At 43.9% G+C, this 27,714-nt stretch overlaps 2 protein-coding genes across 5 annotated transcripts in view; one reads left to right on the top strand and one right to left on the bottom strand.

Annotated features, from left to right (window-relative positions):
- The window catches only part of ush2a (Usher syndrome 2A (autosomal recessive, mild)), a 164,193-nt gene extending 145,839 nt beyond the window's left edge, over positions 1-18,354 (top strand). Inside the window, exons 3-10 of one of the 4 annotated variants that reach the window (XM_039738795.1) lie at positions 3,516-3,976; positions 7,510-7,712; positions 12,774-12,950; positions 13,313-13,396; positions 14,265-14,509; positions 15,683-15,754; positions 16,302-16,517; positions 17,243-18,354. In XM_039738795.1, the coding sequence (XP_039594729.1) occupies positions 7,703-7,712; positions 12,774-12,950; positions 13,313-13,396; positions 14,265-14,509; positions 15,683-15,754; positions 16,302-16,517; positions 17,243-17,332 (894 nt within the window). In that variant the 5' untranslated portion in view covers positions 3,516-3,976; positions 7,510-7,702 and the 3' untranslated portion in view covers positions 17,333-18,354. Of the gene's footprint in view, positions 1-3,512; positions 3,977-7,509; positions 7,713-12,773; positions 12,951-13,312; positions 13,397-14,264; positions 14,510-15,682; positions 15,755-16,301; positions 16,518-17,242 lie in introns of all 4 variants that reach the window. The other 3 variants (XM_039738794.1, XM_039738796.1, XM_039738797.1) reach the window with 3 other exon arrangements.
- Positions 18,355-18,855: 501 nt separating this feature from the next.
- kctd3 (potassium channel tetramerization domain containing 3) overlaps positions 18,856-27,714 on the bottom strand; it is a 41,161-nt gene continuing 32,302 nt past the window's right edge. The window contains exons 17-18 of the mRNA XM_039738793.1: positions 27,171-27,309; positions 18,856-22,094 (exon numbers count right to left, since the gene is read on the bottom strand). Of these exons, the coding sequence (XP_039594727.1) occupies positions 21,491-22,094; positions 27,171-27,309 (743 nt within the window). The 3' untranslated portion in view covers positions 18,856-21,490. The remainder of the gene's footprint in view (positions 22,095-27,170; positions 27,310-27,714) is intronic.

Genomic DNA, 27,714 nt, shown 5'->3' with positions numbered 1-27,714 from the left:
CTGCAGATTTTATTTTTTTTCTCCAGCCATCTGGAGTTTTTTTTTTGTTTTTTCTGTCCACCCTGGCCATCGGACCTTACTTATTCTATGTTAATTAATGTTGACTTATTTTTATTTTTTATTGTGTCTTCTATTTTTCTATTCTTTATTTTGTAAAGCACTTTGAGCTACATTTTTTTGTATAAAAATGCGCTATATAAATAAATATTGTTGTTGTTGTTATCTATCTATCTATCTATCTATCTATCTATCTATCTATCTATCTATCTATCTATCTATCTAATCCTGCCAACTAATCTATCTATCTATCTATCTATCTATCTATCTATCTATCTATCTATCTATCTATCTATCTATCTAATCCTGCCAACTACTCTATCTATCTATCTATCTATCTATCTATCTATCTATCTATCTATCTATCTATCTATCTATCTATCTATCTATCTATCTATCTATCTATCTATCTATCAGAGATAAATGTAAGGTGATATAGATCAGGCAGTAGTCAATAGTTGAAACCTTCATTTCAGAGATTTATCGAGGCCCCATGACTACTGAGTAGAACTGCTTTATCTCAAAACTTCTGTCTTCCTTACCTGAAAAATCTCAGACCATACTGGGGGTCCTGGTCTCCTGTCATATGATCCTTTCTTTTTCCAAGTTTATGTTTTTTTAAGAAACAGAAAAGCCCACCATTACCCACAGACTCTTCTAACTGAAGCCCTAACCCTTCCCGCTATTACACCCACCTCCAAGTAGTGCAGAACTGATATTTTGGGCAAAAAATGAAGATTCTTTAACTTAAAAGTAGAGTTCATTGACCCCAAATGAGGAAAAAGATGGAAATTCTCACTGCCGGCAGGGAAGTAGATGGTGGAAGTGATTTTGGATGGATTGTGTCTTCCAGCTACCCACTCGTCCTCCTGTGTGTTGCGGAGAACCTTGGAGAGCCTGGTCTGTCTCCTCTAACCTTAACCTTAATTGCTGCAGGGATGCCTTCTTTCTGCTCTTCATGTGTTTTTCTCGCAGGTGTGGTCCATGAATTCTGCCGGGATGTGGCCAAGTATTTGGCGTTGGACCCAAACTGGAGCAGCACCCCACCAAAAGGTATTGGAATTCTCACCTCTACTGAAATCCAGGCTACCTCGACACAAGTCAGCATGAGTCTTCCATCAAAGCCCAATGTTGTAATCAGCTTGTATCGGGGATTTGCTCACCATTATGGCACATACATGATGGCGTCTGCTCAGTCTGCTCAGTCCTTTCTTGGCCATCTTGTAGACATTGTGACAATAAGTTACTGAAGCCTGGCACGTCAAATCATGGTGACTGGTTAGAGAGGAGTGAGGGGGTGTAGTGTTAAGGATCTTGAACCAGTGTCCAGGACTGCTGTGATGAGTGAGGTGTTTGAAATGTCAGACAAGCCAAGCCTGTGGTCACGGGTCTCATAAGAGTGACATCCATTGTGTAACGAGATTCAGGGCTACGGGTTAGGAAGCTGAATAGGAAGAAAGGTTTATGGAATTATGTTGAGAAACTGGACTGATCTCTGGTTCTGACTTTGGCTTCAGTTAACATTTTCTGTCCCAGTCATCCCCATTTCTCTGTGACCCTTTCCATTCGCACCACCACGGGTCAATCTCTGTTACTAGCAGTAACGGCCCACAATGGCATCTACCAGGCACGAAGAAGCCTTCACAGAGTGCTCTACAGCTCATGGGGACACAAACAACTGTGAGCGCCACCTGCTGTCCGTCACTGCACTCTGTACTGCTGACCACAGGACTTTGATCAAAGCATCGCCTGTCCCTTATCTTGTATTTGCACGTGTCCAAAATGGACTCCTTCTTTGTGTTCTGTCTTCACTTCCCTCCTAACATGTAGTGAGAAGTCGAGAAGTTATTGGCAAACTGAAAGATGACAATATGCAAACTTTCAAGGCAACTCAGGCCCCTTCTTCAGGCTCGATGGAATACAGAAACTGGAGTTCCCTGAGTTTATATACACACTAGGACAAGAAACAACATCGGGAAATCTTTAAGTGAGAAATCTTAAAAGAAAAAGAATGAATAGACTCGTTCAGGCTAGGGTTCATTTAACAAGACAGAAGAACAACGTCTGGTCAAGAGCTTTGAATAAGATGACTGTCCAACAAAGTCTTTAGAAGTTTCTGATGAGATTTTCAATCCAATGTGGGCCTGTAGTCAGGTTGTCTGTCAGTCTGAGAGATCCTCATATTTGGCCATAAAACTCTTGTCTTTATTCAAGCCATGTCGTAATGTGTTACAATTTCACACGAGTTTCACTTGCCGTTCTTTTCTCTCTTGCTGTGTTCTGAAGTTGCCCATAAGCCCTGTGACTTTAAAGTCCCTCTCACAGTGTCCATGGCTACTGAAGTGGGCTGTGACAGGAACATCTGTGTCGCCACGTTTAATGTGTCACCTGTGGAAATTCATTCCCTGGCGGAGTGTTTGTCCAGTTTCTCCCACATAGAGTGCAATGTCAGGACATTTCATGCAGAGAATTAGGGAGGCCACATTAGATGATCGGCAGGAAAATGACCCCTTTATGTGATGTTCTAGTCGGCCGTGTGGTATAACTGTATTATAAATGTGGGCACACGTTTGACATCTTTTCTGTAGGCAGGGAGATGTGCCATCTTCTGTTGGTTCACTTAGGGTGCTTCAGATAATTAGTGGCTGAAGGTTTGGTGGTGGTCTGTGTGCCAGGAGGGGAGGTTCAGGAAATCCCTTTTTCAGTGTTTGGTCGTTGTTTAGAATTGGTTGAAGTTCTTTTAGAATTTTTCAAAGTGCTAAAATAAATTAGATGTAGAAATAACATTTGTGTTTTATTAAGTGATTGACTGCCTCACACACTAATAAAGCCCTCACACGAAGCTGATTTGGAATCTGTGGGGATGTGGAGCAGCGGTGACGATTACCACCATTGTGCCAGTCACTTATTATTCTTCATAAAACAGCACACAATATCCAGAGTGTTGTTTATGTTCTACGTATCATTGGGACCACTAGTGACGCACACATTGCTTGCCTTTGTTTTCTTGGGCCAAGAAGGTTGTCTGTTTTGCAGAAGCTTCTAGAAAGTGACAGTGAAGCTTCGAGTTAGACGTGGCTTGGTTTGTTGTATCTCCTTAAGCCATAAACAGTGTTTGGACATTTGAGACACCGCCATTGCTTGACGCCAGACACGGTGGGGCACTGCAGCTGGAACTCTGTGACTCCAGACGTCTGCACTCGCTGATGGACGGCATCTGGAGCACCGTGAGCACCTCTGCTCGTCTCTGTCGACTTCTACTTTGGGTCTCCTGACATGGAGAACACGCCAACTTCACCCAGATGGCGTTGGGGCTCCACATTCAAACCCCAGACGCTGGATCTGGAGCCAGCAGTGCGGACCACTGGGCCACCCAGATGCTAATTCAATCCCCTCCTGTACCTTCTTGTTTCCCTTGTTATCCTGTTTCCAACAGTTTCTATTTTATTTTCCAGCAGAACCTAAAATTTGGAAATATGGGCAAGCATTAGAGGATCAGGGCTTCATCAAAGTGAACAGGGATAGGATTCTGTGTCCGTCTCCCCTCGGCCTGCGTGCTCTCTTTGTTCTGGACAATAGGCGTAAATTATTCAGCGGCAAGTCATCCGACACCGGCTCCAACACAGCCGATCTGTTTAATGCAGCTGATGGCAGCCCAAGGCAGACCCCGTCGAAGGCGTTCACTGTGCGAGTCAAATATGGAGTAAGAAATGCCATGGAGGTGCTGAAATCGACAGCTGGGAGCAGGAACAGGAGCGAGACCACCATCTTCTGTTGCTGCCTTTCATGACGTCCACAGCCACCCCAAGAGATTACAGGGGTCCGCCATCTTTACGTGACACAAGAATCAAAACAAAAGGCAAGAGAAGCCGACCTGACAAGCTCTTCAGCTCCCAGAGAAGGGACCCGGCCCTGAAAGGTGAGTGCATTTTAACTCTGGCCTGCGCATGGCGGGCGCCTCCTAAGAAAATGACCAAATACGCAGGACGCTGCTGAGAAGGGAGTAGAGCTGGTCGTCTGAGGGCTGACTTTGCTTGTTTAAAAGTGTGTGATCAGTCGAGTAGCTGCTCACGGACCCCTTTAATAATGCAGCCGAGACTTGAAAGAAAGGCAGTAATTAGGTTGTCCATGGGCACTACCCTCTGTTCTGGGAGTTTATCTGTTCTTTAGCGTTTCTTCCATGATGCCATTTTGCACGTCCTTCGCTACTAAGTGATGTCCCATATGTGACAGTATTTATACCTGCACGATGCTGAAGGTTACCCTCCAGATTTCTGGATTCTTTTAAGGATTGAGCGAGTGAATTTGTGAGGTTTTCCTTTGGGTTTCATGTCCTTGAGTTTGACGCGTGCGTAGTCCTAACTATAATAAACTATAAAAATATGGTGTTCACCAGAAGTAAAATCCGTGCCATAAGCACATCTTTTCATCTCATCGGCAACCTTAACTCCAAATACAAAAGCCTGGCAAGATCTACTCTGGTGCAAAGTGTGCCGGAATGGCGTCACCCCTGTAAGCACATCAGAGGAGCAGTTAGAATAAGTTGGTCTGCCAATGAGGGACCCTGGCCTGGGTGGGCTTACGGAGCTGAGAAAGCGAGCCCAAGTGAGTGGTGTGAGGAGCAGCCATAAGTGTGAATGTGCAGACAGGCCGTGCCCGAGGCAGAGGAGACGAGAAGATCAGGTCGACTGAGGAAGGAGACGGAGGGTTCAGCTGCAGATCATCTCCAGTATTCGTTACGTTACACGGCAAAACAAATTTACAAAATAATAATTGTAGTGGATCTTCAGTTTCAGAATTACAAACCAAATTTAGGGGCAATTTCATGAAACTGTATCTGTTTTGCTCCCCGTTGATCTTGGTGTTGTGTTTCAGCCGGGGTTCCTCCACTGGTTGAGGTTCAGATTCTTTTCTTTTATATCCTTTTTGTTCACTTTTGATTGTTTTGTTTGTGTTAATATTATTATTTATACAACTGCAGTTTTTGTCAGTATGGTTGATCATTTCGTTTCTGGGTGTCTATGTATCTTGTACGATTTTCCATGTGTTTTGTTGGGTGGTATCTCAAGAGGTGGGTCCACTTGTCAATCACCATGAGGGACTGGCCTACAAAAAGGCTCAGGAAACCCACAGTCCCTTGCGGTTCATTGTATGTGCTGGCCTTGATGAGTCCTTATGATGATGATTATTGCTGTTGTTTTGCTTTACTGGATTTGTGATCTCTCGCTTTGCTTTTCAGCCCTCTGGATTTGAGTATTGGGGTTTGTTTGCCACTGGCCTTCTGTGCTTTTTATGCTCTTCTTTGTTCTGCAGAGCATTTTTGTGTAAAATAAATCATTTGTCTGCCATTTGTTTTTACAAGCCAAAGGTTGATGGATCCATCCACTTGTGGGCTTCTTGTTATTATTGCTGCGATTTAAACTAAGGTACTCCTGACATCCTGATACTTATCAATACCTGCCAATCAGCCTTTTTCCATGTCTTTTGTATTTTGCATCATCACGGTCACAGAAAGTGTGTAAAGCTCAGAGCTGTTTGGTATTGCAGATGAACTAACTAACCAATGACACTGGCTCTTTCAAAAATCTAAAGTTTTACCTGAGAAAAAAATGAAATGCCGTGTAAGATGATTTATTCAGGTTTATTGGCAAGGGTACAGAGTACAGCAAAATTCCTATTTGCATGTTTGACCAACACACAACATATACGCAGTGAGAAGGAGTCACAAACATGTCAAAAATGAGTTGAGGTCTCCAAAATTACCCATAAAGGCAGGTCAGTACAGTATTAAAAAAAAAAAAAGTCCCAAAAACATACGAAGGGATGGGACAACTGCAAACCCCTGGCCAGTAACATGAAGGGCAACAAAAATATCAAGAAAATCCAAACTCAAGTTGGTACATAACAGTGTGCCACTTTTCATTCCATAGGTTATGTAAAATATAACGGCACAGACTAGAATAGGTGGGCCTGGGTCAGTGGTCCATGGTCTAAAGTCTACTCATTTTGTTTCTTTTTGGTTGCCGGTTGCTCTTGTCGGCCATTGTGGTTATTTCTTGTACGGATGCAGTATAGGCACTCCTGATGTCCTGTCCTTCATGCGGCCTCTCGTATGTATTGTCTTTATCGTTTTAGTTGTCAGAAGAAACATCAGCAAAGCAAGCAGTTCACGGCCTTCAACCTTTCCCAGCGTATCGAGTAGAATTGGAAATCTGCACTTCCTTCCTGTCCTGTTGCAGGGAACCAGAGACAAGGCTGGTGACTCTGCCATCTGCGCCCTCCCATCAAACACCTCCAAGTGTACTGAATGCAATACTGAGGAGTGCCACACCACTACAAAAAAAAAACAAGTATGAGATCAAATTCGTTCTGATTTCTAAAAACTCTGAACTGTGAGCCTGAGCTGCCTTGAAGAGACTTGGACGGCAAACACGTCTGGCGCTGGAATCTCAACTGAAATTGTGTGAAAGTCGATGTCTTTAATAGATTTGATTTTAGATGGGGACTCTCATCTCAGTCACTGATATAAAGTGTGCATTACAAAGTGTGACCAGCAGGAGGCGCTCAGTCAGACAAAGCATTTCTTTATTTATTTTAGTTAGGCAGACTTTGTTTCATTTTATTTTAAAATTACACATTACAATAGCCAGAGCAGCCGCCCAGGCCGAGCTCGCCACGGCAGTCTGGAAGGGTCAGGCTTTGTGTGCCTCTTTCAAGACCCCAGTAGGGGGTACACTGATGTGTGTTGTTTTAATTGTCAATTTAATGTTTGCCTTGATATTTTTTTGACTCTGACTTTTTTGCTGTTGTTATTTTCTATTACATCAACAGTACGTTACATTTTGAGGTTTGTGTGACAGACGACTCTATTATGTGAATTATCTACATTAGTGGGCGCCATACTGTTGTCCACAGTTCTGCCCATTGTTAGTCACATACTGTAGGTGGACAGTGATGTGACACGTGACTTCATCCTAGCTCCACTATAAACGATGCCAGCGTGTTCTACTCTCCATCTGGACTTTGGACTCGTCCAGAAATAAAGAGCCGCGAAAGCCCAGCACTACAGCAGTGAATGAAAAGCAAACAAAACAGAAAAAGCCACAACTTGGCCAGGAATTCTGACACCGACTTTCAAAGAATATTTGGGTTTGGGTCGCGTTGGATTGCCCTTTGCTGGCAACTCCTTTTTGTCTTGTGAGCTTTACGGAGCTGCCTTTATATTTTATAAAGATTTGGTGGTTGACCTCAAACCTAGCCGGGGTTTGATGGTGATATCTCCCTCTAGTGGACATTATTGAAACTTTTTGGAACTCATTTGACAAATTTGTTACGTTCATAGGGTCTTTGCTGTTTCTTGTCCAGCGTTCCTGTATCGGTATGTTGAGGCCTCTGAAGTGTGGACGTCCTTTGGTCCCCATTTGTTAACGCATGCATCTCTTGTTCTTTAAGGTGTGAGCTTGTGATCCACAGCATCCAGACTTTCCTGAGCGCTGTACTCCTGGATCTCCAGAAGTGAAACATTTTGGAAAAGCACTGACTTTTAATTCTACTGGCCTTCAGCCATATACAACTTACAGCATCCAAGTTATCAGTCACAACTCAGCCGGAAATTAAAGGATCTCAATGGATCAACTTTACCACAATGAAGGAAGGTAAGTGTCACAAGGAGATGGACATGGTCAGTTTAGCTAAAGAGTTTCTCTTAATTGGCACAAAGATGGCACAAGTTAGATTGCGATTCCATTGTTTAACTGCCCAGCAGGTCAGGCCTGGTTGTTAGCGGAATTTCATGAACTACTTACAAAGATCTCAATGTCCTTGGACTCACGATCATCATGACCGATACACATTCAGATAATTTATGTTTCTCTTGTGACTGTTTTTCCATGTTTTAGAAGAATTTTGACATAAAAGATGAAGAAATAGAGTTGTAACGAGTGATAAACTAGGACCATCAAGTGAAACTCCTCATTTAAACACTGCAAGACTCCAGGCCAGATTATTATTAAAAAAAGATTTATTAAAGCTCACAACAATAATACAATAATCATTCACTCATTGGTGGAGAATTTTTCAAGACACACTCTCGAGTTCTGCTTCACGCTGTGGACTCGAGGATACACATTAAGAGGCCAAAAGAAAGATGAGAGCCTTGCCGTATTCCAGCCGCACCGACCCGACTCGGCCCTTTACGTCCATCTTCTGGAGGTATCTTTTCTGGTTCATTCGGCTACCTTATTTGGTCTATTTGGCCTTTGGTCTGCCTCTTTGTAGACGTTTGTACAAATCTGTCAATCGGCCTCTTGGTCTGTTAGATAGAAGGCCGTTCTGTTCCTTGGTGATGCAATTCTTCCTTTTCTAGTTGTAACATTATTACTGTGTATCATATAATATACAGCACAGATGACAAGGGGCCTCATGCATAACACCATAAGTAGAATTCATGCTAAAACATGGCGTATGGACAAAACTGGAAATGTGCGCACGTACAAAAAATTCAAATGGATAAAACTGTGCGTACGTCAAGTTTGACACACTTCCCATTTATAAATCCCAATGAACGTGAAGTTTATGCACATGTAAGCACCTATAGCTCCACTCCGACTCCTCCTAGAATTTTGCATATCTGAATATGCAAATCAATATAAATAGCTGTTCAGTGTTTTGTTAAAGAACACTGGCAAAAGCACATGGAAAAAAAAGACTTTCAGTAAATGTGAAGTGGGGGCAAAGAAAAATGTATTATTGTTGGCTTAAGCAGTGGTCTAAGCAACAAAAGGAAGCTAACTGAGTGATACAGCGTGGCGGATCCACTCGAAAGTCCAAGTTTATAAAGTCATACAGATCCCAAAATAAAAAAGAAGTGGTCAGATGTCAAAGTCGCTGTGAAAAGTGAGTCTTAGCCCGCCGTCTGCTTAATCTGTTTCACACAATATTACCAAACCTGACCCTCGTACCGAGGATGCAAATCCACGTGGTGATGGTGCTGCTGTGCCCAACACATCTTCAGACGCTGGCTACGCACAAACCTCTGCCTTGGAAACCACCGAACAAACGTCTGGATGTGATGCAGTAGAGATGTGGCCAATGAACTAAGGAATAGAAGGGCTGCACTGTGCGATGTTGACCACAAATGAAACAAATTGATCAAACAATAAATGCTGCATCTGCTACTAACTTTCAAACGCAGTTGTAACATTGTCAGATTTGGCTGATCATTTGGTGGGTCAGTTTCATCATAACGCATCTCTTCAGATATGGGCCAGCCACGATTATATGTGCAGCACACTACATGCTGGCACAATGCGACACACCGTATGTTCTGTGCACTCCAGAGCAGCACATTAACAGGGTGGAGTTGCTTTCTATTTAAATAAGCAAATTCATTCTCTGAAGGTGCCTTTGTACTGGAGCATCAGCGCCGAGCGCCACAACAAATCGATTCTCTGCTCTTTACTTTGAGGCGACTCTCTATCTTTAAGAGGACTGCTTGCCTTTTGACGCACTAGTTGGAAAAAGCACCTGCGACTGTGTGGAGCTGCCATTTTTATAGGATCTCCTGCTATAAGCCATGCAATGCCAGCTCGTTATTTTGGTGATTCACCCCTGGCTGAAGTCACTTGTCCAGCATCATTGCAATAGCAATGTGTGTGCAGCTGACCACTCCGATTACATTTGGAAAACCGGGCATTGCTGCAAATTGTGCATTGATGTTTCTCAGTTCAACCACAGTATAAGGAAATCTTATACATCTGGATGACAAGCAGACAGCACCATCCTATGCCCAGAGGGGACTGGGCGGTATCATGGTCTGGAATCCCTACAGATTTTATTTTTTCTCCAGCCGTCTGGAGTTTTTGTTTTTCTGTCCCCTGGCCATTGAACCTTACTCTTATTCGATGTTAATGTTGATTTATTTTTTTATAATTATGTCTTTCATTTTTCTATTCTTTAATATGTAAAGCACTTTGAGCTACTGTTTGTATGAAAATGTGCTATATAAATAAATGTTGTTGTTGTTGTTGTTGTTATACAGCTGGCATGGGGCATCTCAGTGATGACTGAGAAATACTCGATCGGTCAGTGAGTTCACGTTGAAAAGCTCTTGTGGCTAAAAACCCGAAAGTGGACAGAACTGGCAAAGGAGAATGTAGAGCCTAATTTCTCAAAGTCTGCCCTTGTGAAGCCGGCGCCAGTTCAGCACACGGTGCCAAGAGGAGAGCTCTTGGAAATCGAAAATCGACTCAGAAGCCAGTTATCATCCTCATCTATAAATACGAGGCACTCTCTTCTAATTCTTCCATTGGTGATGTCTTCTAACAACGCTAAAGCAGCTCTGGTAGTTGGAGTAGTTTGGTCATTCTGTGCACCATTATATTGTTACAGAATATTTACAATCAAGTGAATTAAATTTGTAAATGATATGCAATTCATTTCGGTGTATCTGATAAATCCCACGTCATGGATGCGAATCTGAAAAAGAAGGGAAACAACACAGACATGTGGCACTGCTTGGACGGTGGATGCCACCCGTTAACAAAACCAAGCAGAAAAGTGCGTATGCCGTGAAAATGTGCGCAGCTTTATTTTTTAGTTTAGTGAGCGTGGAAACGGGCGTAGACATTGTTATCATTATTTATTTATTGACCCCCTTCAATCGTGTTTCAATATTATTCTAATTTCAATTCAAATTTCATGTTCACTTTTGAGTTTGTTTAGGTGCATTTTAAATTACCCGGTTATTCACAGAAACATGGCTTCTGAAATGAAATTAGATTAGAGAAACTGTAGATTTCCAGCGAGTAACCCAAGTATGTGGCCATGTAAACCCTTAACCGGGTTACTCTTAGGATTTCGCTGCCTGCCCAGGTCTTTGCTTCACACACACTTCCAGCAACCATGATGAGAAAGCGGTGCAAGCGTCCACAAGCTTAACGTCTTCAAGCAAAGCCTCGGGCGATGCCGTTATTCCTTCTGCTGGTAGAAATATTTTGGGAGCCGTTACTTTTATGTTTGTTGAAGAGTTGAACGAAGATAGTTAAGCTCAGCAGCACAGTTTTAGGTGCCGTGTTGGGGTAACACACATTACATAGTCCCATTACTTTTTAAAGTGACGAGTAACCAAATGCAATTCTTCATTTTACTGAAGTAAAATGTTATTCTTAGCCCAACAGCACATGGTGTCATGGCACGCCACTCCTTTGCAGGGCTCAATGGCATTGCCAAGCAGACAAGAGTGTGCCGCGTGCAATCCAGTCACAGAGACATATTAAGAAAGTGAGAGCCTAGTCTTTATCCAGCTCCTTGTTCCAAATGCGTTGAAACGGCGTGATCAGGTGACACAGATCTCAGTGTCCATACTTTGAATCTTTGGGGGCTCAGGTTGGGGGTGTTTAAAGGTGATGAATGTGATTTAGTTCACGATGGATGAAAGACTCAGTCCATTTATAAAGCACAGATAAACAGTCACAGGCTCCACGCTTGTTTTCAGATTTACGGTGGCTGATGAGGACGTTTGGCTCGTTTTTGTGCAGTTTAAGAACGTTGGAGAAATCCAGAAGTGGACACGGGTTGGGTGTATAAAAAGGAGGTTTTTAAAAATCCAGCCAAAAGTAAAACACGAAGAAGAAGAAGGTTTCTGCCATAGCGGGTTACTCGCCTTCTTCTGGTTTTGTGTGTGGATTGTACAGTAAACGTACTCAGTGCCGGATGATGACGCCTAAGGTCGACACACTGCATATACAAACTCGGAGTTGTGTTTTATGACTACAGTAATATTGCTTTGCTGTCATTTTATTGATAAATATGTCACTGTAAAAGAAGTAATTAAGCACTAGGTGTCTTTCACAGTTTTCAGCCAGTGAGGATTTTTCACTACAAGTCCTGACTTCCAGTACATACTGTATAAAATCAGGAGATGAAGGGCTGCGGGACGTACTTCATTTATCTCATAAAGCATATATACTCTGTCCCTGTGTGTGTATAAATCTCTATCTATTTATTCTGATGTCTGCTTCACTTTACATCTCCCATATCTACCATGGACACACACTGGGACCTCTGTGGTGGTCTGCCTCAGCACTTCCGAGGAGATCCTTTTTGATGTGCAGGTTTCTCATTGTAGTCTTTCACCTTGATGTAATTACTTCATCCAGTCCATCTCTCCTTTATCTGAAGTGCTTATTCCAGTTTGGTGGGACGGGAGCTCCATGGCTCAGGAGACCATGCCAGGTGCCAGTCCACCACAGGCTGACATGGCCAGATTGCTTCTGTGTGGACTCTGCAGTTCACTTAACCAACAGGCCTTTTGGGATGTAAGTTGAAAGCCGATGCCTCAACACATGGGTCACAGTTACATTTCTTTACGTCTTACTGTGGATCACTCTGCTCTTTGCGCCCATCTTGAACGTTAACATCCTCAGGCCCACTCCGTCCAAGTCATGGTCATGGGTGGCACTGAATTTTCCAAATCCCAAACAGAAAGTTCAGGTAGGTGAAGGGACTTAATCCTGGTCAGCTAGGGTGTCATCTGCGGAGACTGAACCGGCCTTTTTTTTTTTTGCACTACAGGCCAAAGTCGTCTCCACTTGGCTGTGCTGCTCAAACTCCCTGTCAGTGTGAAACAGCAGCCCTCAAACGAGTCCCGGGTTCTTGATAATGAAATGCTAATGGCTGTAAAAGTCATATCAGCTAACATGTCCTTCTCTTTGCAGCACCGCAGTACCGAGCGCCTTTCAGCGTCATCAGTAACCTGACCACCATCTACCTGGACTGGAGTCACTCCTTTGTCCTCAACGGGGAGCTGAAGGAGTACATTCTGACCGAGAATGCCGTCTGGCTGTACAGCGGCCTGCGCAGCAGCCTTCACCTGCCGAGAACTTCGGACAAAAGTGAGCGTGCCAAGCGGCGAGTAGCCTGCCCCATTGTGTGACAAGTCCATTATCCATTCGGTACTTCAGATAGTCACCCGTGGTGCTCATTGCTCTAGTTAGGGGGACACTCATCTGCCGTGATGGTGGTGCTTTGTTACAGGAAAGCTGATAGTCGTGTTACCGGAGCTCCTCTAGGCCCATGTAGGCCACCCCAGCTCCATTAATATTAATATGGGCTTCAAGCTCCACAGCACCAGGCCTCACAGCATGAAAAGGAAAGGCATTCACTTTTTAATACTCACTCGGCGAGTGTCCAGTGAAGACCCAGGACAGGACTCGGGACATCCTGAAGCCTCATTGCTCTTTTCTTCTCTTGGCAGCACTGAAGTTCCAAGTGACATGCATCACAGACACTGGAAAAGTCAGCACCCCGGTGATCAAATACAACGCGGCAACTGGAATCGGTAGGTCGACGACTTGCTGCGCTCAGTGCCGAGTCTGGATAATTTAAACAGGTGGACACGGGGTGTTTGGGCACCCTGATGCTATTGGATGGGTCTACCTCAGCTAATGACAGCACACCCGAGATGGCGTGAAGTGTTACACGCTCGACCAACGTCGATTCATCCAGGGAGGTGACCCCCAGTTGGCTGGCAGGGGGTACCTAATAAACTGGCCAGACTGAGAAATTATGCTTAGGCTGGAAGATTTTATTAAAAAAAGAAAAAATAATAATACGCATATTTAAACGTTAAAGCTGCAGTGATTAGCACTGCCACCTCAAAGCTCCACAGTCCTGCATTTGAAACCCAGGGTGGTCCTGGTCTGTGGTTGGTCTGTGCAAGGTGGGCTCTTGTCAGGGTACTCGGGTTTCCTGCCTATCACAAAAGACATGGGGATTCTAAGATGTCACCATATGATTGGCTGAGATGTGCCGTTCAATCCTGCGTGTGCTGTCTGGGTGGGCTGTGGCCCTTCATAAAATGGAGGACTAGTTCAGGCCTTCATGCTACATAAAGTGACACTCTCAAAAATGGGTGACAGAGGCCATAGCCTGGCCTGGCAGCATCAGGGATAAGGTAGAAACTGACCCTGGATGGGGAGCCAGTCGATCACAGAACCCACTGATGCCAGGCCAGCGGGAGGAAACGCCAGGGCACCTCAACAAAAATATGCTTCAAATCCCAGAGTACGATTAAATTAAATTAAATTAAATTAGTGTGAGAATGTGAGCTTTTGATTCCTGACAGGTGTGCATGTGAGTACTTGTGCATACACACACACACCAGAAGATGGCATCAAACATTAGTCCTAATGCTATGTGTCACGCAGGTCCTGTGGAATCGTCACCTGGAGGGAAGACTGGCATGCAAGGGGTGAAAACGAAGTTCTACACGGAGCTTTGGTTCATCATCCTGATGGCCGTCCTGGGACTCATTCTGCTCGCCATCTTCATTGCCCTGCTGCTACAGAAAGTTCTGAGTAAAGCTCCCTTTGTAAGAGAGAGGCCACCCTTGGTGCCACTTCAGAAAAGAGCACCCGCAATCAGCGTTTACCCACCAAGTGACACTGGCATGGTGAGTGAGAGAAAATAAAGTCAATACAATTTGAAGAAATAACAAAAAACGCTGTTGGCAATTAAAACCAAGGGGTTGGCTGCAGTGCACATTCGCCACGGGATCATCCCGAGCTGATCTCGTCCAGTTGCCTGCGTGATTCATGAGGATCTCTGTCGGCTTTAGTGCTGTTGCGGTGGGGTAGAAGCAGCAAATCATGGAGACTAAGGGCCATCACAGTGTGCATCCTGGAGCCCACGAAGGGGAACTTGAATGACATTGTGAGTGGCACTGCCTGACATTATACCCTAGGGGACAGCAAGTAAAGCCCCATACGTCAATTGAAACCAAAGGTATAAACCTATACATGCTGCCTATTGATTGGCTGCCCAAATCAGGTGACCCTGCAAGATTTCGAACCTGACAAAAACTTGTGAAGGAATCGTGCCGTTCCCAGTCACGTACCTTCACGTCCTTGGCAGCAATGAGATTGAGCCATTAAATGTGGAAAGTGCTAAGCTCGAAGTCGTGTGTGACGCTGTGGTGTGAGGCCAGCCTAACACAATTTGTGTCCCACCCATCGTCAGCAAACCTACCATGAATCCCCTGAACCCTGAAGTGCAATATGTAGAAAACAAAAAGATGTTGCATGCGCAAAAATCAGATCAATAAACCCAACAAAACCAAAATGTGGAAAAACACATTGAGATACAAAAAAACAAACACATTCAAAGTGACAGACACACGAACAGAAAACAAAGAACGTGAACAAAACAGAAAGGAATAAAAACGGCACAACACAACCAACCAGAAAAGACAGACAGAAGGGGGCTCATCGTAGGGGACGTGAAATCACGAGAGGTGTGCGATTACCGCAGTCCTGCAGGTTCCTTCCAAATCCAACACGACATGAGCTAACGGTTTGTGAAATTCAACAGAACCAAACAGCAGCAGCGTTTTCCACTTTGAACACAAATCTAAATTTATGAGGGTATTTTGCAGAATAGACAATCGTTTCTGGGATGCAGTAACACTGGTTTAATCGCCACACCTTCTTATTATAAAGAAAGGGGATCAGGAAATGGCTGGGTGGACCTTTAACTGCGCCTGGTGACCAGAGCTACGAGCGGCTCGTCTGTAGGTTCAGACTTGGTGTTCCACCTGTTTGTTAACTTCACACTTTTTATTTTTTAGTTTGACTCTGTTCCGGAAATATCAGCATCTTCGAGTAGTGTAACCCTTAAAAGCTTTACACTACACCTGGAGGTACCGTGTGTGTGTGTGTGTGTGTGTGTGTGTGCGCGCTAACCCTTTGTTAATCAGGTCACCCTCAAAGCCAATCCTCCATTTCTCTTTCTTTTTTTTCTACTTCCACCAATGAGGCTGCTCCATCTAAACTCCTGTCCCTTATGAAGACACTCCATCCCCAAAACTTGGGGGCTTTGCTTTCAGGGTGACCAGCATGATGACTAAACTTCAGGACTGGATGTTCTGCTCCTGTTGCTGACTGTGGTGTTTTCAGCTTTTCTTTGCCTTTTTATCCTTTAACATTCCACCTCTCAAAAGAAGCCCCTGTGGGCCGAGGTGAGAGGCCAAAGTGACAATGCTTTACAATAATTTAACGGGTGTGGACGCGTGCTTGGTGTCCGGTGTGCTCTTTTATCTTCAGTTGTTTATTTTCTACTGACTTTATTCCCATTTCTGAATATCGATGCTAGATGATCGATAACAAAACCATTCCCGGCAGGCCAGAAACGCTACCCTGCCATCTCCATAGAGTAACGAGGTCTGACAAAGCCTCTGCTCTCTCTAGGGATTGACGGACCCCAAGTCTGCTGCGGCCAGACGCCATGGCGGTAACAGCGGGGATCGACGCATGTCAGTTATTCATGTGCCAAGTGAAAGCCAGCTAAGCCGCGTCTACTCACAGAGTTCCCTTCATCGTAGTGTCAGTGAGCTCATCCATGACAAGAAGTCTCTCATCGAAGACTCTGTGTGGGACAACATTGGGCAGAACCACAGCGCCAAGGTAAGTTAGAAAATGAGGGTTTGCTTTGAATTTTTTCAACAGAAACGTGAAATTGTTTTAATAATAGTGATGGTGCAACTTTGGTCAAGTTTAGTAGGTTGCACTGTACGTGAACGTTTACAAAGAATATAAACCCATAAGAGGTTCCATGGCGGTGCAGGCATCAACCCTGCTGCTTCACATTTAAACAAACCAGAGTCTGATTACCATTGACTGTCCAATTAAGTGTGAATGAAAAACATTTGGAAGTTGTGATAAGCACTGCTGCCCATCTCCACATACCAGTATGCCATGCTGAGGTCTTGTCAGCAGACGTGCACGTCACTATTTAAGAGAAATCCCAAACCGCTAGTAGCCCATGAAGATTAGGACCATGGCTGAGTTTTGGTCACATCTCTAGTAGCTTCTCATTATAACAGACGATCATCAGCCACTGAGGTTGGCTCGTCGCTCAAAAGTGGACATTTGCAGCTAGTCGATTCACTGCACGTGCCTCCTGTGAACAACTTCTAAGTTCGTGCGAGTGACCCAGTGCTTGACACAACCGACAGAGCTGCTCTATCATTTCAGGTACCATTCATATGCCACCAGCTTCCAATCACAAGAACGTCCCACAGTGGCCAGTGTTAGAACGTGCTTATTATTCCGAATTTTGCATTCTTTTTCTTGAATGACACGATTAGTACAATTAGGACTTCAAATTTCTCCTTACTCTTACTTTTCAGCTTTTTGAAGATGAAGACTTCATCGATTCCATCAAAGGTTTCAGCACCGTGAGGAAGGAGCACACGATGTTCACCGACACTAACTTGTAGACGTCACAGTTTCTCTGACAGCAGACTGGAACACGTAACCTTCTGAAAATGGAAACGTGTTGAACTTTAACAGCTTTAAGTGATAGCAAACAAATTAAACATTCTGGATGTTATTTTTGTGCATAGATTAAGTAAATCGAGTTGAATTTATGCCAAACCATCACCCAGACTCTCTTCTTTATCGTAGTCTGCCTCGGCTCTTTGGTGCTTCTTCCTCTTTTCTTGTACTCTGGTTGGTTTTCATCCACTGTTACTCCTGCTCAACCATCATGCTGCCCATTACAATTATCCTAACGCTGTAATCTGGAAGCAGGTGATGATGCCATTCAAAGCAGCCAACTGCATGGACTGCTAAATCATACTGCTGGTGGTATGCGTGGCACGGCCGATTGTATTTTTGTCACTTTCTTCTGACAGCTCAAAATCGGAGCAGGCAATACAGAAAACATCTTCTGCAGAGGACTCGTCTGGACAAGTATTTGATGGCTGACCATAAATGCAATCAACTCCATTTATCTCATGGTCTTCACCGCCTTATCGTGGATAAACACAAACCAGTGAATTCCTTCTACGCATTAACAAGAACAGGCCTTTTCGCCCAACACAGCTCACCATTCTGTGAAATAATGAAGTCGATATGTGAAGGTCCCTACAGTCCTACCGTCTATGACTCTCCGTGGTTACGTATTCCTTGTGTCTGTGCTTCTCTGTGTGGATGAAAACTTCCTAACATTTGTGTGAACAAGATTCCAAATGTGTTCTTATTGAACTCATCTGAAAGTCCCAGCATGGACTCACTTTGTGACGACTTTTGTCGAAACCCACCTTGAAAATGCCAATATTGCACTTTCTGCTACATTTTCTTTGCAGAGTGAAGAAGAAATAAACAAATGAGGCTAAGATTTTATTATGGTAAGCAGACGTGTTCAGCTGGCAGGCAGCACAATGTTCCTTTCTTTATGTATTGTTTGTAGAGCAGTCTAAGACTAAACACGTGAATACAACAGAAACGTCGTTTTTAAAATATGGAAGAAACCTCATTAACGTAAAAGCGGCCCCACCGCAGGTCTCGATGTGAACGTGATGCGCACTTTCACCGTTATTCAGTGGTGGCATTCAGTTACGGTGGCCTAAAGCCTGCAGACTCCACTTCTGCATTCGAACAGCAAATTCAATTTGATCAAAACCATGAAATGTGAATAAAAACAGAAACCTGATGCATTGGTAGACAATTTATATCAAATGAAAAGAGCAGAGAATTCAGAATGTATGGGTAAAAGCAATAAGATCTTAAAGTGGCGTCAGGTTTACTTACCACACGACTAGCAAAGGGACAGTGCTGGGAAAACGGGCAGGCAGACCCTCGGGGCGTATCTTCCATTCTGATTGAGGCGCCCCTTATGGCGCAGACTCTAAGACAATGTTTCTCTTCCACGCATTTCTAACGGCCGAGGGAGTTACAACCCAACTCACTACAAGCGTGAAGCCCACTTTGGGATTTCTGCAAACACAGCAAACCAAACTGGTTTTAGACGTTTATTGCACAGCAGCAAATTTACAGATGTGGCCCGATATGAAGGAGGCCAGAGTGAAAACGCGCGTTCACTTCATCGTGGAATCTGAGCACACAAAACTAAGAAAGTCACCGGCAGGTCCAGATAAAGTAGTGATCCTTCGATTTGAAACAGAAAACACTTTTCATTTCAAACGCATAAGCAGCATATCAGAGTTTTACATGAAGCTGTGACGTCTACAGCCCGGTAATCCAGTGCTAGAAATGGCTAAGCAGAGTGTTAGTGTTTTAAAACATCTCGTATTTGATACAACAATTAGAGGACGTAACAGAATAGCTCAACTGTCCTGTAGTGCCATCTTGTAAAGTGTCTTGTGAAAGTGCGTATTACGAAATTTAAAAATATATTAAGCATACAAAAAATGTCTTGTTATACTGTACATTTATATTTAAAGTAATAAGCATACAAAACAGCAGGTGTCTTCTGCGTAGGCCATACTCATACGTGGTAGACAAGTCCTGTGACACTGAACCTCGGGCCTGTAAGAGTGTCACAATTTGCTACTTCATTTGTCGGGAGGGCCGTGACTGCGGCTCAAGTGTGTGCACAAGGAGAACAGCAGATCTGCACACGGCGTGTCCGTTTCGGGGTGAGTTTAGCTCAGTTGGGCCTTCATTCAGTCTCTCACTCATGTGAATTAAGCGGGTCCCCATCTAGGCGACTTTTAGGGCGCTCTTCTTTCATGGCTTTCACGTACGTCATTTTTTTAATTTGTTGCATGTGCCCATGACCACCAGTCGGACACCACCAGCGAATCCATCATGGCAGTCTGCGACTCAGCACGACCAAATTAAACAGACGTGAGGGTTGATTACCAAAGACTATCAGTGCATACAATGTGGCTGCAAGGAAAGAAGACAATCAGGTGTGTTTTTTGGGTCACACAAACAGAAGACAGTCACCCAAGAGAAAAAGGAAAAACATGGGCCGACATTGGGGCTGAAGTGACCTGGAAAACATTTGTGTGGCCATCAACACCGACGGGCAGTCAAAACACACTCCGCTCACGATGCTTCGGCAGATTCAAACTGTGCTGAGAAGTCATGAAGGTGTCGTTTAATTTCTAGTTGTGTAATTTGAAATCCTCAAGGCCATGACAGCCAGCAACTGCAGTGATAAAGTGCAACATGCTCTCCCACTGAAACTTGTGTAGTGCGACATTCGATGCAAGGTCTTATTGTGTCTCCCGAGTCTGAGGTTACATTATTTAAGACAGGAACGACAATCAAAATGATCGAAACACTAATGTTTTGTAACATGCTGCAGTCGTCGAATGGCGGAGCTGGGAAGTTGGAAGTCACAATTGCGTCATTCGCGACCGCCTCACATTTATGATATTCAAGTGGGAAAGTAAACGTGAATGTCTCCAAGAATTCCGGTGGTCCAGCAACAACTGCTAACTAATAAGATCTGTAGTCCGGATCAATAGAAGAAACTGATGTTGTCACATCTCAAAAAAATTCGTTTACGCTCTTGACAACGATAAACAGAACGATGTCTGCTTGGAAGCAGCAATTAGAGAATTGCACAAAGCAACTACTGGGCCCAACGTACGATTAGCAGCGCGTATCAAGCTAACTTACTCTTCGTTCTGGTAATGGTAACGTCTACCTTCTCAACATTCCGCATTATAGATTGAGATCGTGCGTTCCAAACATCGAATGCCACCTGTAATGCTTTACTGTACTCGCTGGCCACGTTGTACACCAGAAGAATCTGACTTGAAACACCAGGCCGCAGTCTGAGGGGTTCAGCTGCTTTTTCTTTACGTTTTCCGAGATGGAGGTTGGGAATCGAGAGTTCTGAGATTTAGCCACTAAACCACACAGGCAAATTAGCTGTGAATTTAAACCGGTTTGAGTGACGTCACGGATTTCAAGACATAAACTTTTAGTGCCTTCACCTAAATGCTGTTTATACTTTGATTTGCAGAAAACTGTGCCATCTGGCAGCCTCTCTCCACGTAGAATTAGGGCCAGCAGATGGAGTCTCATTGACAGTTGCCACCGCCACCGTAATGGAAGCAGAGACTCCACTTTCATCCCTCGTGATGTTCCCCTTTTTCTCTTTTTGATGTTAAAGCTTTTCATGGTGTGCTTTGCAGAACCCTAAGGTGACTGCCATGATGGACGGCGCTTGTTGCTTTTCCAGACCAGTCCAGTCCAGAAGTCCACCTCAGGTGAGATCTAATGGGCCTTTGGCAGCGGCACATAGCAGGTCTTTTGTTTTTATGGTCAGGATGAGGATTATGGGATGGCCTTGTCATACTAATTACATTGCGTATTATTTAACAGCAGACAATAAATACATGCAGAGTTCTCTGTCTAGCTTACAAAAATGTTGTGTTTTAGTTACATCTTTATATAAAGTGCATTTTAAGACAGCAGACGATATTAGCCGCTCTACGTGAACTGCGGATTATCAAATTGTGGATTACACTTGAGATGCTGAGGCGATCCTGTTTCAAGGGTCACTCGTGCAGAATACTTGATGTTGCATTTACAGTTTATACAAGTAGACAGCTTTGACGTTCACACTCCCCTCTCATTTCAAATGTCCCGAGTCCGTTTGCCTCGTTGCTTCCTTATAAGCTGTACTCATGAGAAGATGAGTCGTCTTTTTTATGGTGTGGAGATGCTGCCTTGTTTGATGATGATGGCAGCGGCGGTGGTGGTGGAGGAGGAGAAGCGGGGCTGGCTGGGTCAATCCCTCCTTCTGCCCCAGCGGGTGGCGAGGTGGGTGGAGGTGCAGGTGGAGGCGCCCGCTTTCTCCCCAGAAAGTTCCCATCAAAAGTGCTCTTTTTCTTGCCTTCTGATTTGACGTCGGTATCCTCCTCTGGACCCTTCTTCTTAGAACTCGTTGCATTGTCCACTGGCGGTCTGGCTGGTTCCGTTGGCCCGTCTAAGTTCCTACTCGCAGAGACTTCCATTCCTAAACTTCTTCTGTCCACAGGACAGTTGTCAAGCACGGATCTCCTCACCTCCGCTAAAGGCATCAGGGAAAGATTTCCATGCTCGGAGCCTCCGCGCTCGAAGAGACTTCTGCTTAACGTGAAAGACTGGAAATCCTTATAGCTGTGAAAACTTTCTGTGCGCCTTGTTCTGGCCAAAAGTGGGCTTTCCCTGTAAGGCCTCACAGCGCCATAGGTAGCGATGTCTGCCATTGTGTCGTGAGAGTGCAGCTGGAGGCTAAATGACAAGAAAAGGAAAAGACAGTCGTTAAGTAAAAGTGCCGCACTTCACACCGCATCACCCTTCTTCGCATATCACATATTATTTTGTATAAAGGCTTCATCTGGGTGTCGGGAATGCCACCCACGCAATTAGATCATTAGAACACTCTAGACGAGATCAGGCCATTCAGCCCAACAAAGCTCGCCAGTCCTCTCCACTTGCTTCCTCCAAGAAAACATCAAGTCGAGTTTTGAAAGTCCCTAACGTCTTACTGTCTACCACACTACTTGGTAGCTTATTCCAAGTGTCTATCGTTCTTTGTGTAAAGAAAAACTTCCTAATGTTTGTGCGAAATTTACCCTTCACAAGTTTCCAGCTGTGTCCCTGTGTTCTTGATGAGCTCATTTTAAAATACAAGTCTCGATCCACTGGACTAATTCCCTTCATAATTTTAAACACTTCAATCATGTCACCTCTTAATCTTCTTTTGCTTAAACTGTAAAGGCTCAGCTCTTTTAATCTTTCCTCATAATTCAACCCCTGTAGACCTGGAATCAGCCTAGTCGCTCTTCTCTGGACCTTTTCTAGTGCTGCTATGTCCTTTTTGTAGCCTGGAGACCAAAACTGCACACAGTACTCAAGATGAGGCCTCACCAGTGCATTATAAAGGTTGAGCATAACCTCCTTGGACTTGTACTCCACAGATCGTGCTATATAACCTAACATTCTGTTAGCCTTCTTAATGGCTTCTGAACACTGTTTGGAAGTTGATAGCTTAGAGTCCACTATGACTCCTAAATCCTTCTCATAAGGTGTACTCTCGATTTTTCGACCGCCCATTGTGTATTCAAACCTAATATTTTTACTTCCTATGTGTAATACTTTACATTTACTGACATTAAATTTCATCTGCCACAAATCTGCCCAAGCCTGTATGCTATCCAAGTCCTTCTGTAATGATATAACGGATTCCAAATTATCTGCTAATCCACCTATCTTGGTATCATCTGCAAACTTAACCAGCTTGTTACTTATATTCCTATCTAAATCATTTATATATATTAAAAATAGCAGCGGCCCTAGCACTGACCCCTGTGGAACACCACTCTTAACATCGCCAGTTCTGATGAGGTTCCTCGCACCATCACCCTCTGCTTCCTGTGTCTGAGCCAATTCTGCACCCATCTAAAAACATCACCCTGAATTCCCACTTCTTTTAACTTGATGCCCAACCTCTCATGTGGCACCTTATCAAATGCTTTCTGAAAGTCCAGATAAATAATATCATAAGCTCCACTTTGATCGTATCCTTTTGTTGCCTCCTCATAGAATTCCAACATGTTAGTAAAACACGACCTCCCCCTCTGAACCCATGCTGACTGTTCAGAATAACTCCTGTCCTTGTCATGTGTTGCTCAATCTTATCCTTAATAATTCCTTCCATTAATTTTCCTGTGATGCTTGTTAAGCTTACTGGCCTATAGTTGCTTGGATCTGCCCTGTCACCCTTTTTATATAATGGGATGATATTTGCCATTTTCCAGTCCTTTGGAATCTCTCCAGTGCACAGTGACTTCCTAAAAATATGTGTCAAGGGTTTATATATGTACTCACTAGCCTCCTTAAGAACACGAGGATAAATATTATCTGGGCCTGGTGATTTGTTTGATTTCATCTTATTTAATCTGAGCAGCACTTCTCCTCTACAATTTCCAAATCCCTCAGTACCTCCTTAGTAGTTGTTACCTCTGAGGTTATCCACTTGCTCACTTGTAAACACCTCAGAAAAATGTAAGTTTAGGGCATCTGCTATTTCATTGTCTGTATCTTTTAATTCCCTTTACTATTCCTGATGAACTTGACCTCCTCCTTAACTGTTCTTTTACTACTAAAATACTGAAAGAATCTCTTGGGGTCTTCTTTCGCCTTATCTGCTATATTCCTCTCCAACTGTCTTTTAGCCTCTCTGATATCCTTCTTAATGGTTGCCCTCATGTTCTCATACGCTACGGTTCTCTTTGCAGTCATTAGTCTTATATGCCTTATACAGCAGTTTTTTTTCTTCTTTTTAAATCTTTATTAATCCATCGTGGAGTTTTTTAGTTTCCTATTACTTCCAAATTTAGGTATGTATCTGTCCTGCATTAAAACATTTTTAAACCTGTTCCACTGCTCCTCGACTGTCTCCACATTTAAAAGCTTATCCCAGTCTATCCTACTTAGACTTTGTCGCATCTGCTCAAAATTAGCCCTACTAAAGTTCAACTTAACAATTTTAGTCTTTGCATCTGTACTCTTACAAAATACTGAGAATTGTATTACATTATGGTCACTTGACCCTAGTGGTTCAATCACCTCTACACCCTCAATTCTATCCTGATTATTACAGAATACTAAATCCAGACAGGCTTCACCCCTTGTTGGTGCTTTAACATGCTGTGTTAAAAACAGTCGCTGATTACTTCTAAAAACTCCTGCTCTTGTGCTCCTCCATCTGTAAGGTTATCCCAGTTAATATTTGGATAATTAAAGTCCCCCATGACTATAATATCCCCTGTAAACTTGCCTTTTGATATTACTAAAAGATGTGTGTTGAAATTACTGTCTGAATTGGGTGGTCTATAACACACTCCTAAAATGAGACCTTTTCCCTAATATTTTCCAGGCGAAGCCACATGTCCTCACTAAGATGGGGCTCATCATCCAACTGAAGATGACTTACATTTAATTCCTGTTTGGCATAAACAGCAACCCCACCTCCTTTTCTGTTCTGTCTATCCTTCCTAAAAATGTGTATCCCTCTATGTTACACTCATCCCCATCTTTGTTATTTAGCCAGGTTTCCGTTATTGCTATAATATCATAATTATGCTCTGCTACATACAACTCCAACTCACTTACCTTATTTTTGATACTTCTAGCATTAAGGCAAGCTATTTTTAATGTGTTAATCCTTCTATCTTTACGTGTTTGCTTAGAATTTACATTACTATGCATTTTTATTTCTACACCATTGTTTGTTCTTCCATGTATAGATCTAAATCTGGCCTGTCCTAAACTCCCTGCCCCCCCATTCCCTAGTTTAAACAATCCTCGACTAGCCTACACATACGCCTCCCCAATACATTGGTGCCCCTCCGTTCAGATGTAACCCGTCACGCGAACAGGTCCCATCTGTTCCAAAAGGAGTCCCAATGCCCCATAAACCTATACCCTTCTACCCTGCACCAAGATTTGAGCCACGCGTTAAGCCTTCTAATCTCCTCAATCTTACCTGGACTGGCGCGTGGCACAGGCAGAACTTCGGAGAAGACTACCTTGACTACCCGTTGGGGCTCCTCATCCCTGCCTACCACCTCAGAATTATCAGACACCTTGTCCAGCTCCGCCAGGACATGATAACGGTTAGACACTTCTAATTCTGGGGTTGATGCCCCCGGACAGTGTGCACCCTTTACCTTACGCCTTGTGACCGTGACCCACCTATTCCTACCTGTCTGGTCTGGAATCTCCTCCCACGCCACCTTAGGGGTGCACACTATCTCTCTAAAGGACACCTGGGCCAAGTCCGCCAATTCTCTATTACAACGCAGGTCAGCCAACTCCGCTTAACTGTTGTACCTCTGGACCGCTAAGGACTGTTAAATCTAAAATAAACAAACTTTAAATCAAACTTTACTACCTTATCTGCTCCTACTGCTTCTTGTGCCTGATCGGCGTCTTAACGTTGGCCGCTTACCTGCGCGCTACTGAGTTTCCACCTTTTACTGCTTTGAAGTCAGCCGCGGCCTTTTTTCTCTTTTCCTTTAAACTAAGGACCCGCTGTTACGACGACGCGGTTATTTACTTACAAATGCCGATATCGGTTACTGCTGCGTTCTACCCTGCCTCCTCCTTGCTAATTCAAATATAGATAACAAGAGCAGGTAGACGTCCAAATAACTTTAACAAGCGCACTTCCAAACACTCAGCTACTTTTGCTCTTGTGCAGGCGAAAAGAAAGCAAAAAAAAACAAAACCCTCTAAAGGGAAAAAAGCTTTAAAAATTCCCCACACGGTTCCTTAGTGGCAACCAAAACCAGAGTTTTTAAGAGCAAAATGTATTTTTTTTTATTTAAATCTCACACCACTGAACAAACCAACAACTCTCAACAGACTCGAGCGCTTGCAGCGCACATGTCAGCACAAAGCACACGTGACTCTCGGCTCTTCAGCCATGACTGGCACAGCTTCAGCCATGACTGGCACAGGACCTACTGTACATCATCATACAAGAACTCGCTGCTTCCTGAAAACAAAGTTCCTGTGGTGGGAAACCAGCTGATATCTTAGTGAGTCAGTGGTGTGCCCCCTGCTACTCTGCCAGTCAGTGCCAGCGACTGACCAACAAAACCAAAATGGTTTGTCTTTAGTCGTAGAGATGGGCTGTGTGTGCATGAGAGGTGACAATCAACGGATGCTTATCCAGAAGGGCAATATGTGACGAAAAATGAGGGACACGGGTACTTTGGAACTCTCAAACAAACGTGATTATGTTATGACATTTAAAAAATATAAAATGAAAGGCGAAGATTACGGCTGAACTTCCTGCAGTTGATCCATCAGGCATCACCCTACATGATGTCACAAAAATGGTCAATCACGACTGTGCTGGAAAGTCGTAACACAGTCTCGTAATTTGACAAGCCCAGCGATTTCCAGTCGTGTGAATCGCAATGACATCAGCCACTGCGGTCAGCCAAGCCCGACGTACCCCACGGTTAGAAGTCGTGTACTGTGAGATCCACACGGAACAGATGAGAACCGGTGCTCGTCACACTTATGCCACACTCCAAAAAGAGAATTATGAAGAAGACGTTCACGCTGTTCCTCACAAAGGACGGCTGATTGGTTTTCTGGTTAGGGCATCGTTTCCTCGTTGATTTAATAAACAGCCTGGAAATGCAATTCGTGAAACAAGACTCTGCACACCGAAACCAGCACTACTCCCGACTCGCACTGTCTGCTTAACATCACGTTTTTCAGAAAAGCAGAGTGCCCTCCAAATTACCAGAAACATTTTACACGCTGCATCAATACGGCTTCTCTCACCTGGAACACGACTCCCTGAGCCGAGACTGCTGCTGAATGGAGGTGGCAGGGCTGATGTTTGGGGTGGCACAGCGAGACGTGCTCAGGTCACACTGGTCTAGCAGGTCCAGCAGCTCTTCTTCTGTAGGGCCGCCTACATCTGTGAGAGGGGGACAGCCATATTGTTCAGGATAAGACAAAGGGCAAGCTGTACTCACTTTCAATATAATAAGACTTTATGATAAATATCATCATGAAAATAATAATGCAGACGGCAGAAAATGGATTCCCAGGAATCTTCTGGTAACACTTTACTGTCCAGCTGGTTTGTGATATAACCAGGAACGTTATCCAGCTCAAAATACAGTATCAATGGCCGCTGAGCAGCCTTAGTAAAGAGAACTTTAATTTACACAGCTTGATAAACTTGACAATCTTAACCACTGCGGCCACTAAAACATTGCTTGGCCACAATATTCATTCATTCATTCTCAATGCTCACTTAGGTTAACTAGCAATGCTTAACTGGCCCAGTGTGACTGAGGGACATGCAGCACAAAAGTGG

The sequence above is a fragment of the Polypterus senegalus genome, chromosome 16 (genome assembly GCF_016835505.1).
Source record: "Polypterus senegalus isolate Bchr_013 chromosome 16, ASM1683550v1, whole genome shotgun sequence".
In the NCBI taxonomy this organism is placed as follows: domain Eukaryota; kingdom Metazoa; phylum Chordata; class Cladistia; order Polypteriformes; family Polypteridae; genus Polypterus; species Polypterus senegalus.
Note: the sequence above shows the minus strand (reverse complement) of the source record. Positions and strands in the feature narration are given on the sequence as shown.